The 15877-nt window shown below is 41.8% G+C and overlaps 3 protein-coding genes across 3 annotated transcripts; 1 reads left to right on the top strand and 2 right to left on the bottom strand.

Annotated features, from left to right (window-relative positions):
• Positions 1-2757: 2757 nt before the first annotated feature.
• Positions 2758-6300, top strand: LOC125215060 (NEFA-interacting nuclear protein). Its single transcript, XM_048116365.2, has 7 exons — positions 2758-2907; positions 3012-3086; positions 3436-3493; positions 4031-4086; positions 4858-4920; positions 5001-5069; positions 5992-6300. The coding sequence occupies exons 1-7, from the start codon at positions 2848-2850 to the stop codon at positions 6175-6177; spliced, it is 567 nt and encodes a 188-aa protein (XP_047972322.1). The 5' UTR covers positions 2758-2847; the 3' UTR covers positions 6178-6300.
• Positions 6301-6548: 248 nt separating this feature from the next.
• Positions 6549-11567, bottom strand: LOC125215059 (ABC transporter B family member 11-like). Its single transcript, XM_048116361.2, has 7 exons — positions 11348-11567; positions 10591-10878; positions 10466-10520; positions 9984-10381; positions 9660-9898; positions 7665-9585; positions 6549-7591 (listed from the first exon to the last, which is right to left on the bottom strand). Exons 2-7 carry the CDS (start codon positions 10846-10848, stop codon positions 6674-6676), a joined length of 3789 nt encoding a protein of 1262 aa, XP_047972318.1. The 5' UTR covers positions 10849-10878; positions 11348-11567; the 3' UTR covers positions 6549-6673.
• A 2389-nt stretch (positions 11568-13956) lies between these two features.
• LOC125213577 (HXXXD-type acyl-transferase family protein) lies at positions 13957-15856 on the bottom strand. The gene is made up of 2 exons (XM_048114200.2): positions 15425-15856; positions 13957-14909 (listed from the first exon to the last, which is right to left on the bottom strand). The coding sequence occupies exons 1-2, from the start codon at positions 15830-15832 to the stop codon at positions 14079-14081; spliced, it is 1239 nt and encodes a 412-aa protein (XP_047970157.1). The 5' UTR covers positions 15833-15856; the 3' UTR covers positions 13957-14078.
• Positions 15857-15877: the final 21 nt, after the last annotated feature.

Raw genomic sequence — 15877 nt, 5'->3', positions numbered from 1 at the left:
GACATTCTGTGTAGGTCTGCTTGTCATTCAACACGAATATGACCCGAAAATAGGTAGACATTTTGTGTGGGTCTGCTTGTCATTCAACATGAATATGACCGACTTGTGTGTGTGTCTACACGAACATGAATATGAAGTACAACTCAAATTGATAAGACATTTCTCTTTTAATTGGTAACTGAAAAGGTGCATTTCTTCTCTAAATTATAAGATGAACATTTGCACTATTCATGAGTTTTTGGTACTACCCATAATCGTTAAATATTTATACTCCCTCCATCCGCCATTAGGAGTCTCATTTATGGGCGGCATGAGTTTTAAGAACTGTTAAGAAAAGTGGGTGGAAAAAAGTTAGTGGAATAAGGGTCTCACTTGAATATATTAGTTTTAAATGAAATGTGAGTAAAATGAGTTAGTGAAAGGTGGGATCATATTACTATTTATGGCAAAAGTGAACCGCGACTCCTATTCTCGAACGAACTAGAATGGAAAAATGAAACTTCTATTCGTGGACAGAGGGAGTACTCATTAAAGTGTTTTTGAGCATTACTTATAATCCATGACATTAATAAGATGAACATAAAATTTAATTACAACGTGCTCTTACACGACTCAGTATGCGAGCACAACGTGCTCAACGGCTCGCAGAGCCAGTAAAGCACCTTAGTATGTGCTCAAGAAGTTGTTTAAAAATTATCATAGGTTTATGCATACTTGGACTGTCTAAAATTGTGGATCCTTTATAAAGTAAGAGCATCTCCAATGGCGGCTAGCGGGCCAGCTAGCCGCTCCGCGCGCGCTCGCCGGTCCGCTAGCTGATCATTGTAATCTGCGAGCGTCATTTCGGCGAGCCCACGCCGATTCTCGACCGCTAGCCGATGCGCTAGCCGGTCGCCTCGCCGCCATTGTAGGCTCCCGATCGGCGAGCGAGATTTTTTTTTTTTTTTGAAACTCTATATATACGCGATTTTAACGTCATTTACATTTGCACCACTTGTTTTTACGAGTTTCTTTCTTTCTTAATTTCTGTACAAGATCAACATCTCAAAATGGAGAACAACAACAACTCTACTCCAGTGACGTGCGGGTCAGCTACTCCCACGGTACCCGTGGGAAGTGGATAGTATGCCGGTTTGGCAGGGCATGCAGGGGGTGCCGGTGATGTCGGGGATGCAGGGGGTGTCGGGCCTGCAGCAGGGATGGCAGCCGGGGATGCAGGGGTTGCAGCCTGGGATGCAGGGGACACCGGGGGTGCAGCCCGGGGGGGGGGGGGACAATGTCTATCGCCCCGGTCTTGACTTTTTGACTGTGTCTTCCCACACATCGACCCCAGTGGAGACTCAATTCACTGGAGATGACATTTTCTCCCTAGAGGAGTTGTTGGAACAAGTCGAACGATACGACGACACTCCCATTCATACAAGGGGAGTAGGTTGGGGTCGAGGTTGGGGCGCACCGAAGAAGAAGAGGGACAAGGACAAAAAGGTGGTCGGCGAGTCGTCGCAGCTGATGACGACAATGTACGGAGGAAGTGGACGAATGACGAGAACGTCGGGCTGTCCAAGGCTTGGGTGACTGTTTGCGATGATCCTCTCCAGTCGAACAATCAGAGGATCGTCAACTTGTGGGCTAAGATGGCAGCAGCCTACAAGACACATTGCCCGAATGGGAAGCCACACAGTTGGGAGGAGTGCCGGAAGCAGTGAGACCGAATAAGGGTTGCGGTCACCCGATTTGCGGGGTTGTATGTCAACAACCTCCGTATGAAGACCAGCGGTCAAACTGACGATGATGTCAGGAGGATCGTGGAGTCACAGTTCCCCTTGAAGAATGTTTATAAAGAGTCCACCTTCTGAAACTGCTATGAGGTGCTGATGGATTCCGAGAAGTTATGGGCGGGTGTCGATGCTGGCTGGCCGAAGAAGCAGCGGCTGAACCTTGCCGGTGACTACAGCAGCAGCGGTGGTTCCACGAGCTCCCCGACGATGCTCAGGAGTTCCCGTCCCCTCCATCATTTACTCGCCGCACCCGCCTGGTTGGTCAAAGGACGGAGCAACGGGTCCGTTCTAGGGGAGTCGCCCAGGGGTCCCAGGAGGTCCAGTCGGCATCCCCCCTACTTGCAAGTCAACAGCCGAGCTCGCTGAACTCACGCGTCAACAAACGTCGATGAACATGTGGAAAATCGTCAATCAATGGAAGACGGCAGATGACCCTGTGGAGAAGGGGTTTCTTTATGAGATCCTTCAGAGTATGCAGGCCGATTTGGGCCACACACGTAGGGCCATGGGAGACGAGGGGGACTCAGCTGCGCCAGATTTGGGGACCCGGGTAGCGGTGACGGCGGCGATGAGGAGTGAGCTGGGGATCGTGTGTGGAAGCAAGATGGTGTTTTTTTTTTTAATTATGTAATTTTTTTTGTACTTTTTTTTAATTTATATAAATAAAATTATCACATTTTTCCGTATCTGTGTCGCAAATTTAATTCCGTATTTTGCGTGATTGTAATTTATTTGTTTTTTATAATGTTGTTGGCCTATGACTAAGCTATTGCTTGTCCAGTTTCTTGTCCTGATGAGGCAGAACTCCGCAGAAGGGATTTGTTATCCTAATGATAGGGTAGGAGGTGTTTTTAGCTGGATTATGGCTGACCTAAAGCATTGAAGAATGAAGATGCTCCAAGTAAAAATATGAACATTATAAGAATATGTAAAATAATTAGTCACGATTGTAATTAATTTTATCAACCTATATAAACGTGTTGTGAAAATGGCGTAGCATAGGAACAGACAACATTCTACAACTTTCGTTACTTAATCCAATCTTCAACCGGAGCAGGTCGCCGGCGGAATGGCGGATGATGATTTGCCGCCGCCAATTAGGCTAATGAACTTCGTATCGGAAGATCAGGTTTAACCCTAATTTCGTAACCAATATAATTATGACTACTGCTGTTGCGTTAATTCTAGGACATAAAGCTCCGGTGTGGTTGGGCTAATCGTTCATACTATCAGTTGGCAGAATCTCGGAAGAACAGGGGGCCAAGAGTTGAAGATGGTACTGCTCAGAGAGATAGGCCGCTTTTCGAGGTATGTCTCTCCATTTTGCATTCCTATTTTTACCTTTCTTTCTTATTGCTTCATTTAGGGCTTGACTACGTCTGGAATGCTCCATCCTGTTAATTCTTGTGAGGAATTTAGCATTTTTTCAGTTTATGAAACTGTTGTTTGGTTGCAACTCAACTTAAGATTTCGCCTGTTTTTCTTGTAGCTTCACCTTTTTTATTTTTGCACAATCACACTGACAATTTTGATCAATGGATTTGCTATCTCAACTTACTCAATGATACTCTTTCTTGTACATAATGTGGAAGGGTATTATGAATGTCAACAAATTTTGGAGCATCATTTCTGTCTCACTCTACCTTGAAAATTACAGATTTTAAAGGAAAATAAGGATAAGAAAGATGCTGAATTCAACGAACGCTTCAAGCACAGTAAGTTCTTCAGTAACTCTGAAACCGTATACTTTCACTACAGTAGAAAATAGTGCACTTCTTAATTTTTCTTCCCAGTACCCTTATTTTGCGCACATCTTTACAAAAATATTAAACACGAGTTACGCGACCCATCATTATCGACATTACCTAACACAAAAATCAATAATGTGGAGCCCTTTATTCACTCACAAAACACAATACCTAACTTTTATTTCTCGTTTTGTATCAATGTGTGCGCTATTTCATGGGACGGAGGAACTAGTATTTTTTGTTTTACAACATCGTAATGACATTCTATTGCCCCTCGAGAAACAACAATCTAGTTGTGAACTTGAGAACTGGACCAGTAGACCAGAATATTAGTTCTAGCATCCCTTATAATTAGTTTACATGGTGAGGCTTATATAAGTTGTTGATACTACTACTACTACTACTAGTTTCACTTTGCTTGTCCTTCCCCTAAGCTTATAATTAGATATATTTAGATGCACATTCTGAATTCATGACCCTGTTACTTACGGATTCTACGTGCAGGGCCTCCAAAAGCTCTGGATGAAGATGAGACTGAGTTTCTCGATAAATTGGACATGGTGAGGCTATTCTTGCTGTTTACTTATTAAGTGCAACTGTAGTAAGGGGTAGCAGATTCCTTGCACGAACCGTTCTTCATTGACTGCAATCAAAATATATTTTGCTATTGATGTTCCAAAATGTCAATTTTCATTATTTTTTTCTGCACCATAGCAAATGGAGTATGTATTATGATTATGGACCTTGGAACACAAGTACTTTACTTTTATTTCAAACAGTTTCTATTGTAACTCAATTTACGGAGTTTTTGAACTTTTATAAACCTTGGAATACAAGTACTTTGCTATAATTTCAAATAGTTCCTATTGTAAGTATATCTCAAAGTTCTTCAAACTGATTTCAGCTAACATCAAGTAATTTTCCAGTAGAGCATATTATATGGTTCCAAAATTGATTATATCTGATGCTACTTTCTTTGTCTTCATCAGTGCCCCTAAATCGTCTTCATATCAACTTAGAATCTGATGAACACAGTTATAAAATGAAAAAGGAAAGACACAAAATGGTTTGAAATAGAAACCTCTTTCATGGAGTGACAGCATGAGCTTTTAGAACCGTGATTGTTGGTGTAATGTTGGCTACACTGCAGTCAGAAAGTTGAAGGTCGAGAGAAATAGGAAGTACGATTGTAAATGAAGCAGGTGTTTTGTTGAAGTTATCATGTCTGCATATGTACTTTTAAATATGAATCTCAGGGAAACTCGTGTGCCCTCTTACATGTATTCTTACTATAGGGATAAGTTTGTATAGCTTTTGATTACCCCTTACAGTCCAGGAGAGAACATGAGCGACAACTTGCAGAAGAAGAAGAGCGGCATCTGCGTAGTTTTCAGGTATTTTCCTTTATCCCTTCACCTGAATGTTCAATACCAATTTGGCACATAACTAATCTCATCTGTATTCTTGGATACAGGAAGCAGTGGAATCACAGTATAATGTGGTTCGCGAGCTAAAGGAGATTCCTTCAGCTCCTAAAGATCAGGTGATTATGAAATACATAATGTGCTGATGTGTTTTCCCGGTTTATGTTTGACTATATGGAGCGCCATGATTACGTTTTGGGTATATTGAAATATTTGTAGAGATGACTCTACAAATATTTCAATATACCCAAAACGTAATCATGGCGCTCCATCAGGTAGGGAAAAAATTGGGAGGTATATGATAGATCTTCATGGCTGTAGAATCAACATAGGTGCGAGGAATTTTAAATTATTGATGTGGAAGAAGCAAAGGCGGTTCAAATAATCATATACACATAAAATGATAAAATGAAAGACAGATTAGATTATTTAGGTTTCTAAACTATGCACTTGGAGTCATGGAATTATGTTTACACTGGCCAAGCAACTCAAATGATTTCAAATCTCGGCTGTAGGTAGTTGTTCATATTGTTTTCGAATCCATTCTCCGATAATCATATATGCCTAAGAATCAAAGATCGATTAGATTATTTAGGTTTCTAAATTAAGCTCTTGGAATTATGTTTCTGCTAGTCAGGATTTTAAAAATATTTCGAAGTCCATTTTGTGTCGATGTAGTCGTTTCCTCATTTTTGTACTCCCTCCGTCCCAGTTTAAGAGTAAGATTTAGTTATGGCACGGGTTTTAAGAAATTGTTGGAATGTGTAATAATTGAAGTGAGGTAGTGGTTGTTAGAGTGTGTAATAATTGAAGTGAGGTAGTGGAAAGTGCGACCCTTTTGACTTTTTGTATGTTTAGAATTTTGTTTTGTTTTATTTTTATGCAAGTAATGGCATTTGGGTGTAAATTTGATGAATAATGGGGATAAATTTTATGTCCAAATATGGTAGATTCTAAATGTGACTCTTAAATTGGGACAGACTTAATTGACAAAATGTGACTCTTAAACTGGGACGGAGGGAGTAATATATTGTCGTGCAGGATAAAAAAAGTTCAGTGGGTGGGAAGAAGAATCCTCCACCTCGGCCTTTAGGCATGGTGATCAAAGTGATGCCCCAACCTAAGAAAGCAAAAGTGGAAACTACAGATTGCAAGGAACCTGAGAAGGCTACTAACATAACTGGTTTGGTTTCATATAGTGATGATAGTGACAATGATGATGACTGATAAATATGCAAATATTCAGCTTTAGTTTTTGACTTTTGATACTAAAATTGTTGAAAGATTTCTTAGTTAGTTTAGTTGGCATTATTCTCTTTGTTTTTATGCAAGTGATTCTTTCTTTATACATATATTTATGCACATGATCTCCATTAAAGTCAATAATGTAGTTTTGTTCGCCTTCAATGACGTCATGCATGACATGTCTAGCTCACTTATATTATATACTACTCATATTTCAATATTCGAGGAGTTGGTGGGCAAGTTATACTTGCTGTCTCCTTTTTTTGTTGCGTTGTCAGCATACTGCCATTAACGTATAAAATATGTGCAAGATTTTTATTTTAGCATTTTCTGTTTTTTATCTATTCCAAGTGTGTGTAAATTGAGTAGCATATGACATGGAAGTTAAATGATTACTACAAGAGTGAAAACTTGTGTTAAAAATGTAAAAGAGAATACAGTAAAAAGGGGAAAAATTGGTGTTGGTGATGTTTATGAGTTAGGAAGCATCAGCAGCTGAGGTATGAAGCGCAACTAATGAAGCGTAGAAGCCATCGTTGATGTTGATCAGTGTTTCATGCTTTCCTTTCTCCACTATCACCCCATTCTTCACCACAGCGATCACATTGGCTCCTTTGATGGTCGACAGCCTATGTGCCACGACGACTGTGGTCCGGTTCACCATAACCCGGTCGAGCGCATCCTGGACCACTCTCTCCGACTCTGCGTCCAATGCGCTCGTGGCCTCGTCGAGCAGCAGTATCTTTGGAGCCTTGATGATGGCACGCGCAATGGCAACGCGCTGCTTCTGCCCTCCGGAGAGCTGGACCCCTCGCTCCCCCACCATCGTGTCGTACCCGTTGGCCAGCCCGCTGATGAACTTGTGGGCGTTGGCTAGCTCCGCTGCAGCAATGATCTCTGCCTCTGTTGCATCGCCTCCCTTCCCGTAGGCGATGTTGGCCCGGATCGTGTCGTTGAACAAGACAGGCTCTTGGCTCACTAGCCCCATCTGCTGCCTCAGCCACTTGAGCTGGAACTTTTGTATCTCAACTCCGTCGATGCTTATATGGCCGGAATCAGGATCGTAGAATCTCTGCAACAACGAGATGACCGTTGATTTACCGCTCCCGCTCTCCCCGACCAACGCGACAGTCTTGCCACAACGTATGGTGAGGGAGAGGTCACGCAGGATCTGAACATCTGGCCTTGTTGGATATTTGAAACTCACATGCCTCAGCTCTATCTCTCCCTTCATATTCTCTAGCTTCTCACCGGATTCATCGCTTGGATCGATCTTCGACTCTCTATCAAGAATCGCAAACACTGAGGCAGCTGCGCCCTTGGCCTTGGTTGAGTCCGGAGCCAACGAGCTCGACTGGGAGATCGCGATAGCCGCCATTGTTAGAGCAAAGAAAACCTGCAACATTAGGCTAATTAGATTTCATTCAACCGAGCATCAGTTTATTCATGTATAGTTTGCTGGTACTTACACGAAACACATCAGAGAATGTGATCTTGCCATCCTGAACAAGGCGTGCTCCAGCGTAGAAGCTCGTGGCATAGACGAGAAACAGCAAGGCGAACGACAACCCAAACCCGATGCCACTAATAACCCCTTGTTTAATCCCATTCTTCATTGGCCCCTCGCACTTCACTCTGTACATTTCCATCACCTTTTCTTCTGCGCAGAAGGAAGCAACGGTGCGTATACTTCCAACTGCGTCATTTGCAACCTGGCTGGCTTCTTCGTACATGGCCTTCGCATCTGCGCTGAAGCCCTTCATGAACTTGATCTGCACAACTCCACTGAGTCCTATGAGAGGTATCATAGCAAGTATGATTAGTGCCAACTGCCAACTTGCTTGAAAAGCAATGCCTAGTCCCACAATAGCCGAGGACAAGTCTTGAACCATTTGGGCTAGCGCGTCGCCTACTAGAGCACGGACACTAGCAGCATCAGATGACAGCCTTGCTCCGATCATACCACTTGAGTGCTCAGGCTCATCATACCAAGAAACCTCCATCCTAACCGCCTTCTCGAAGCACATGAGCCTAATCCTCTTGATCAGCTTGTTCCCGGCCACCCCAAACAGATAGGTCCTGGCTGGATACGCCACTAGTGAAACAACCCCTAGCCCCACGAACACCAACGACCACAACTTTGAGTCCTTCCGTAGCTTAGGTGCCGTCTCAAAGAAAGTCTTGATCACACTTGATATTAAGATCCCAAATATAGGCATCACTGCACCATTAATAATTGCAGATATGGTTCCCAATATCAGCACCGGTACCTCGGGCTTATTTAGATAGGCAAGGCGATGAATGGATACGTTGGGTGGCTTCTCAGAGGAACTACCACCTTCTTCCAAAGAGGGGTTGATTGCCGGAGGCGGACCAAATGACTGACGCCGACTGCTGTGCCCTATCTCGGAGGAGCCTCCTCTGCTAATGGAGCGGATGAATGACATCTTCCGGCTTGACTGTCGACCAGAGCCCATGCTCGCCTCTCTTTCGTTGTCATCAACGTTGTCCGAGTCCTTGTTGGATTCTTGCAAGCGAATCAGCTGAGAATACGCCCCTTCTGGATCCTCCAGCAGTTGATCATGTGTACCTTTCTCAACCATCTTTCCTTGATGAATGACTGCAATCATATGAGCATTCCTGACCGTGCTGAGGCGATGGGCCACGATAACTGTGGTTCTGTTCACCATAATCCGGTCCAACGCCTCTTGCACGACTCTCTCAGACTCTGCATCTAGTGCACTTGTAGCCTCATCTAACAGTAGAATCCTCGGGTCCTTTAGGATCGCTCTAGCAATGGCGATTCTCTGCTTCTGGCCTCCGGAAAGCTGAGTGCCGTGCTCACCAACCATGCTATCCAGCCCCTGAGGCAACTTATCAATGAATTTAGCAGCATTCGCTAGCTCTGCAGCCACTCGGATTTCCTCTTTAGTCGCGCCCTCCTTCCCATACGCGATGTTATCCATGATGCTACCTGTGAATAGCACCGGTTCTTGGCTCACAAGGCCGATCTTCGACCTAATCCACTTGAGTTGGAGCTCCTTAAGATTTATTCCATCGATCAGCACTTGGCCGCTTTGGGGGTCGTAGAACCTCTCTATCAAGCTCACAACTGTCGATTTTCCACTCCCACTCTGCCCAACTAGAGCAGCCGTCGTCCCACTAGGGATGAAGAGTGAGAAGCCTCGGAATATCTGTTCATCCGGCCGTGCAGGGTAGCTGAAATAAACATCACGTAGCTCTATATCCCCGCGAACGTCTTGGAGCTTCTTCCCCCTGCTGTCATACGCGTCTATCTCCGGCTTCCTGTTAATAGTCTCGAACATCTTGTAAGCCGCTGCTCGGCCCGCTGCAAAGGCAGTCATGCACGGGGACGCCTGCCCCAGAGACCTACAACGTAAAACAAGAAGACGATTACATAACTATTACGATGAGAGAACGCAGCAAGTTTTTTCGTTACACACATTGAACCAGTCAGCACTGCGACGATCACGTTGAGCACCTCGCCACCGGTGTAACCTTTCTCCAATATCATCTTTGCACCAAACCAAACAGCCAGAGCATAGCTGCAGAATATGATGAACATAGCAGACCCAAAGCCTAATCCAGTAGCCAATCCTTCCTGCACCCCTGAACTATAAGCCTCAATCAGGGACTTCTCGTACTGAGCCACAGCCCGCTTTTCGCCAGTAAACGACGCCACCTGGATCATCCAAAACATTCAGTATCAAATCAACACAAATAAACAACACTCAGGCACAAATTTGTGTGATTTCAGCTCAGCATACCGTCCTAATGGAGCCAATCGTCTGCTCCACCACATTCGCGGCCTTAGCATAAGCGCTCTGGCCACGAGACGCCATCTTAGACAAGACAACGGACATGACACCACCGGAGATCACAAGCAAGGGAATGGATGACAGCATGACCAAAGTGAGAAGCCATCCTTTTATGAATGCAATCACAAAGCCACCAACAAATGTAGCCACCAGCTGTATGAATTTCCCAACCTTCTCCCCCATGGCATCTTGAATGAGAACTGTGTCGCCAGACATTCGCCCCACAACTTCCCCGGTGTTGGTTTCCTTATCGAAGAAAGCAACATCCTGCCTCAAGATTGTTTTCAGATACAAACTCCTAATTCTTGCTGCTTGCCTTTCCCCAGTGATCATCCAACCACTCACCTCTACAAAATCATCATCCAATTATCATAACTTGAACTAACATGAAATGAATGGGAAAGTTTTCTTCTAAAACAGAATGTGCTTACGCAGAAACGCCGCAGCGCCACACCCCAAAGCCAAATACACAAACTTCAATGCTACCTAGAATGCAGTTGGAACAGAGTAAGTCAAGGAATAGAGACAAATGGAAGAAGAGAGGCAAATGAATTACCTTAGAAACAACAGAAACAACGTTGTTGGTCTGGTTTTGGCCGAAGGAATCGACAAGCTCCCCAAAGAGGACTGTCATGAGAGGCATGGAAACCCCGTTGCCAATGGCGCCAATGGAACCGACAATCATGAGCAGTTTGTCGAAGGAATCAGCAAAGGCAAACAGCTTGTGAAACGGGACAGCGTGCTCCTCCGTTTTCTCTTTGCTCCCGTATCCTTCTGCACCATTTTCATGGCTCTCCGATGTGGATGCTTGCATCCTATCAACGCCAACACAATCTTCTTGTAGCTGATTCACACACAACTATATTTATCAACACCAATCCAATCTCCTTTCTCATCCAAACACAATTACATATACATATATATGTATTAGTAGTCACACCAACTCAACAAAGTCCTCACAAATTCATAATTAAATATCTTATTTCTATTGTTTTTCACAGAGAGGATAGCACTAAAAAGAGATCAAGATTGGTTAGGTGTAAAGTGATGTTTTTGTTGGAAGGAGCAGAAAACTAAAGTCATCACCTTCTTCTTTCCCTTTTCACATATAATCACTCAACAAACTAATTCTAGAACTTTAAAATCAAATCAGAGAAGAAGCCAAATCAGGATTGTAGGAATCAGATTTGCATCAGTTAGGAGAGAGAAGGAGAAGGAGAAGAAGAAGAAGAAGATACTCACCAACAGCAACACAGAAAGCTCAACAAGAAAAGTACAAAAGCAACTCCTTTACAGAGAGAGAAAGAGAATACCTGTAATAGAATATTAAGGATGATGGAGCAGCAAGCTGAGTTAGTCCTAACAATGTAGTAATGTGAAGGAAAGTATAGAATTGAATAAAAAAAATAAGAGACGTGTAATGTAATCTAAGGATGAGAGAGGGAGATTTCTAAAACTAAACTCAAAATATTTCTATTTATAGGTGGAGAAGTTGGCAGCAACCATTTTTTTCAACAAGAAAAAAAAGTGTATATGCTTTGCGTGGTGAGAAAGCACTTGGTGAACTTGCATCGCATCTTCTAAGTATCTGTTTCTACATGTGCAGCTGGATTCGTCTCTACTATACTACTGTTTTATTTCGAAATAAATGCTTCAACACTCATTATAGATTGTGTAAGTAGTAGTATTATTATAGCAAGATTTATTATAAAACTATAGTTGAAATTTGATTCACTTGTTATATTTTATTCTATTGTTCACGTAATAGCTCATGTCATAATTCTTGGACCACTTAATCCTTTAAAAAGGTTTTGTTTCATACTACTACTTATTCTTTGTGATATTTGTATCTATATTAAAAAATCAATATGGAATCAAAGTACAGACTAAAACTAATTTTAACTATTTTTGTTCATATATAGTTTATTTTTTTCTCATTATCTCTCCTACTTTTTCTTTCAATTGTCATGTACTAATAAACTTGTGTTGTTTTCAAAATCTCTATTTTTATGGAACAAATGTAGTATGTAAATTTTTATGGAACAAATGTAGTATGTATAATTACACAATCAACTTAATAGTTTGATTTTTGTAAATGACAGAACTAAAAAAACCAAAATTTAATGAACAAGACAAAGAAGAAATAATAAAATAAAAATTAGAAAGAGACAATAAGAGTAAATTAAATTCTGATAAAGAACAAAATTGCATTTTTAAAAACCACTAACATTCACAAACAACAAATTTCTATTTTTATAAGAATGACTATAAAGTCATACTACTAAATTACTAATATTCTTGACGACTAAAACATCTTTACGGACATAGTGAAATATTGTCTCTATAATAAATAGATGGGTAATTTAAGCCAAAACAAATACTCCTAGTAATTTTTTCTTTATCAAATTAGTGATGGTCAAACAATTAGACCTCATGTTTTAAAGCTATACAGCTAATATATATCCATAATGCATCAACTTTCATGTCATTTTTAAACATATCATGCATCTTACAATCGACATCTTATTATTATTATTATTATTGGAGACTGTGTTATGCTTCCATATCAGTATAAATAAATGTAGTAAAAGATTTATGGGTTTCGTATTAAATTGTGCCTTAATTTATGAGCTAGTGCGTTCCCCAATATATAATATTTGATAAATAAATAATACTATTACTCTACTAGGCATTAGCAACGGCCAATAAATGTCTTATCCTTTTTTTAATAGTCCAGCGAATGAATCAGTTAAATGTATGTAGTATATTATAATCAAAAGGCTGGTAATAATAGCAAAGGCCAAATTCAATGGAAAGTTGGAGTTGGAGTTGGGGCATCGCCACTACAAATAGATACTATGTATTTTTATAATTTGTAATGAGACAAGAAAAAGTGGCACTACTAGATATTTAAATAAAAGGTCGCTATTTTAAAATGCAGATAACGTCTTATGAAGTTAATAAACGTGGAAGATGTAAAAAGTTTGCAAGAGAATTGAGAAGAATAACTCATTTATTTAAATTGCATCACATTATTTCATGTGTAGGTTAGGCATATTTCAGTTAATTATTTAGGTTGCAATGAAGTAAGTATAATTAATTGAGTCAAAGTAGGTGGAGCGTTCACAATATGAATAGCTCACAAGAATCTTCGCTTTCCTTGGAAAGAAAGCCTCACCCATACTGGGCCGGCCCACACTTGCATTTAATACATCACACTAACATACAGAGTAATCTAGTGAGCAATAAAGACACATTCCAATCTACTCATACTATTTTCTCTTAGGTAAATTGAATGGTTAACAACAGTAAACCTAGATGGTATCCGAGATTAAATTTATAATGTGTTTGATTCATGAGATTCAACCTCACAACTCAATTCTAGATGGATAATCATAAAATAATTAATTTTAGCTAATCCCTTATGACTAAAATAAACTCACAACTCAATCATATATTGTATCTTGGTATTATTTGATCTTTCAAACCGAACACCACCTTAATATTTCTATAATTGACAATCACAAAACTCGTTGCTTCTAAATTGATTATGGTTTTCGTAGTCATAAATTATCACATTTTGTTTACAATTCATAACCAACCATATTTTGCATATAAATTAAAATTTCAAATCTTTTTAGTTATGAATCGACAACCACAGATATTTAGAGTCGTAAATTTAAGTTAATTCATGCAAATTAAGAGCAAAACAACACTTTAAAATATATATGGAGTACTATATTCTTCTCAAATTAGTTGAGTTGTACTTTAATTTAATCTTAAAACTATCAATTTTTTAAAATCTCGTGTCCAAAATAAATGAATCATTTAACTTAGACAGAAGAGTATACAATTTAAATCATTTTTAAATTTTTATAGTTAAAAAATAATAACAAAATAAATATTTTGACATGAATAATCATTGTCCAGAAAAGATAGTGAATATATTTTATTTTCGAGCTCAGTCATGTGAACTCTATTTTAATAACACTGTGTTTCAATTCTCATTCATTCTTTCTTATCTTATTTAATTTAGAAAGAATTTCAAGTTTGGAAGTTTTGTAGCAAAGCCGGAAGATGGGCTTTGTTGACGCACCACGTCATGAGCCGGGCCCCGGTTCGCGGGCGTGGCTGTGAGCAGACAATCCCGACCGGAATGACACTCGACCCCTGAACCGGAACAACATGAACCGGGTTCCCCCACCCGTAGTCCACCTCCATGAACCCGAGTCTCCCCCACTCCGATATAAACAGCGTCCGGTACTCCAACGGCGGCGCAAACGGGTCCGGCCCCGTCGCCTTTCCCGCCCACTTTCGAAACTCCTCCGCCAGCCGCGCCTTCCCCTCCTTGATCAACTCCACCACCTCGAACACGTCCTTCGCCACCACCTCCCGCCTCGTCGCCGTCACGGTCACCGGAAAAAAGCAGTTGCCGTAGAATCCCTCCGGCAGCGGCGGCTCCACCAGATTCCGGCAGTTGGCGAAGAAGACCAGCTTCACCTCCGTCTCCTCGTCCAACGCGATCACCTCCGTGCGCCGCCGCCACAGCGCCGCCGCCACCAACTCGAATGTGGAGCAATTCTTGCCGCTCCGTTGCCGGAATTCTCGCTTCAGCTTCTCAATCTCGTCGGTGGATACTTCGATTATGGCCGGCTCGAGCTGGTGGTCCGGAAGAGGGGGGAAGGACATGGGAAGGGGAACGGAGGGCGATGGTGGGAGGAAGTCCCGGCGCCACTCCGGCGGGGTAGTCGGCGCCGGAGCGCCTCGGGCCATTTCTCCGACTGCTTTGAGGAACTGCGCCGCGCCGAGACCGTCGCATATGCTGTGGCAGAATATCAGCCCCATCACGAATCCGTCGCAGCCGAATTGTGTTACCTAAACATGCAAAAGTTGTGATCTAAATGGTAACCGAATATAAGTATTGCAGTGGCCATGTTTGGTAGGGGTGATTACTAGGGATGAAATTTTATGAACAAAAATGGCAGATGAGTTATCACTTCTACCCAACATGTCATAATTGTTTAATTCGCTAATTTTGAACCAAAGTTTGTTTAATTGTGTTACCCTATAGTAAAATATATATATAGGTGGCGTTCGGCTTCGCCATGACAAATAATCATGAGACTATCCATCTAGGATTAAGTTTTGAGATTATTTTAGTTAGAGGGGGAGGCTATGACTAATTATCATAAGACTATCCATGTAGGATTAAATTGTAGGGTTCAATCTTATGAACCAAACATGATACATATTTAATCATGGGATTTAATCTTGGCAACCGAACACCCCACAGTAGATTGTTTAATCGTTTGACACTATTGCGAAAATCACAAAAATTATGGTTTAATTCGCTACTTTTCCACGGTTATGAGATTAAGAAGTCTGCCTACCTGCATTTGCACCAGAGGATCTACGCCGTCAGTCTGTGGCGGCGGAGGAGGCAGCAGCTTCTCATAAGGAATAGACATGGCGTCGTCCAAGTAATTAACATCATCCAAGCTACAATCAGCCAATGCATCCACCACCCAAATCCCATCTCCGGTACAAGCAATCTGAAGCTCATTCTCATCAGAAACACGCAACTTCCCCGCCAGAGGATAGTAAGGAACCAACGCTTTAGCCAAAGCTTCATGTATCACCTCCACCGCCCCCGGTCCGTGTCGGAACACATGAAGCGTTCGGGCGTTGCACCGCAGCGCCGGCAGCCTGTCCACCACCGATAACTCGAGAATACCCGATGGCGTCGGCCCCGAAGGCGCAACGAACCCCTTAGCGCGTGTTGTCACTGAGAATTCCATCTCTGTTTTAATTGATTGGCCATGGAATGTTTTGGAAGATTTTTA

The sequence above is a fragment of the Salvia hispanica genome, chromosome 3, assembly GCF_029641045.1.
Source record: "Salvia hispanica isolate PSC_SH4W2 chromosome 3, Shi_PSC_v1, whole genome shotgun sequence".
Classification (NCBI taxonomy): Eukaryota; Viridiplantae; Streptophyta; class Magnoliopsida; order Lamiales; family Lamiaceae; genus Salvia; species Salvia hispanica.
The sequence above is the reverse complement of the archived record's forward strand: the minus strand, read 5'-3'. Positions and strand labels throughout refer to the sequence as shown.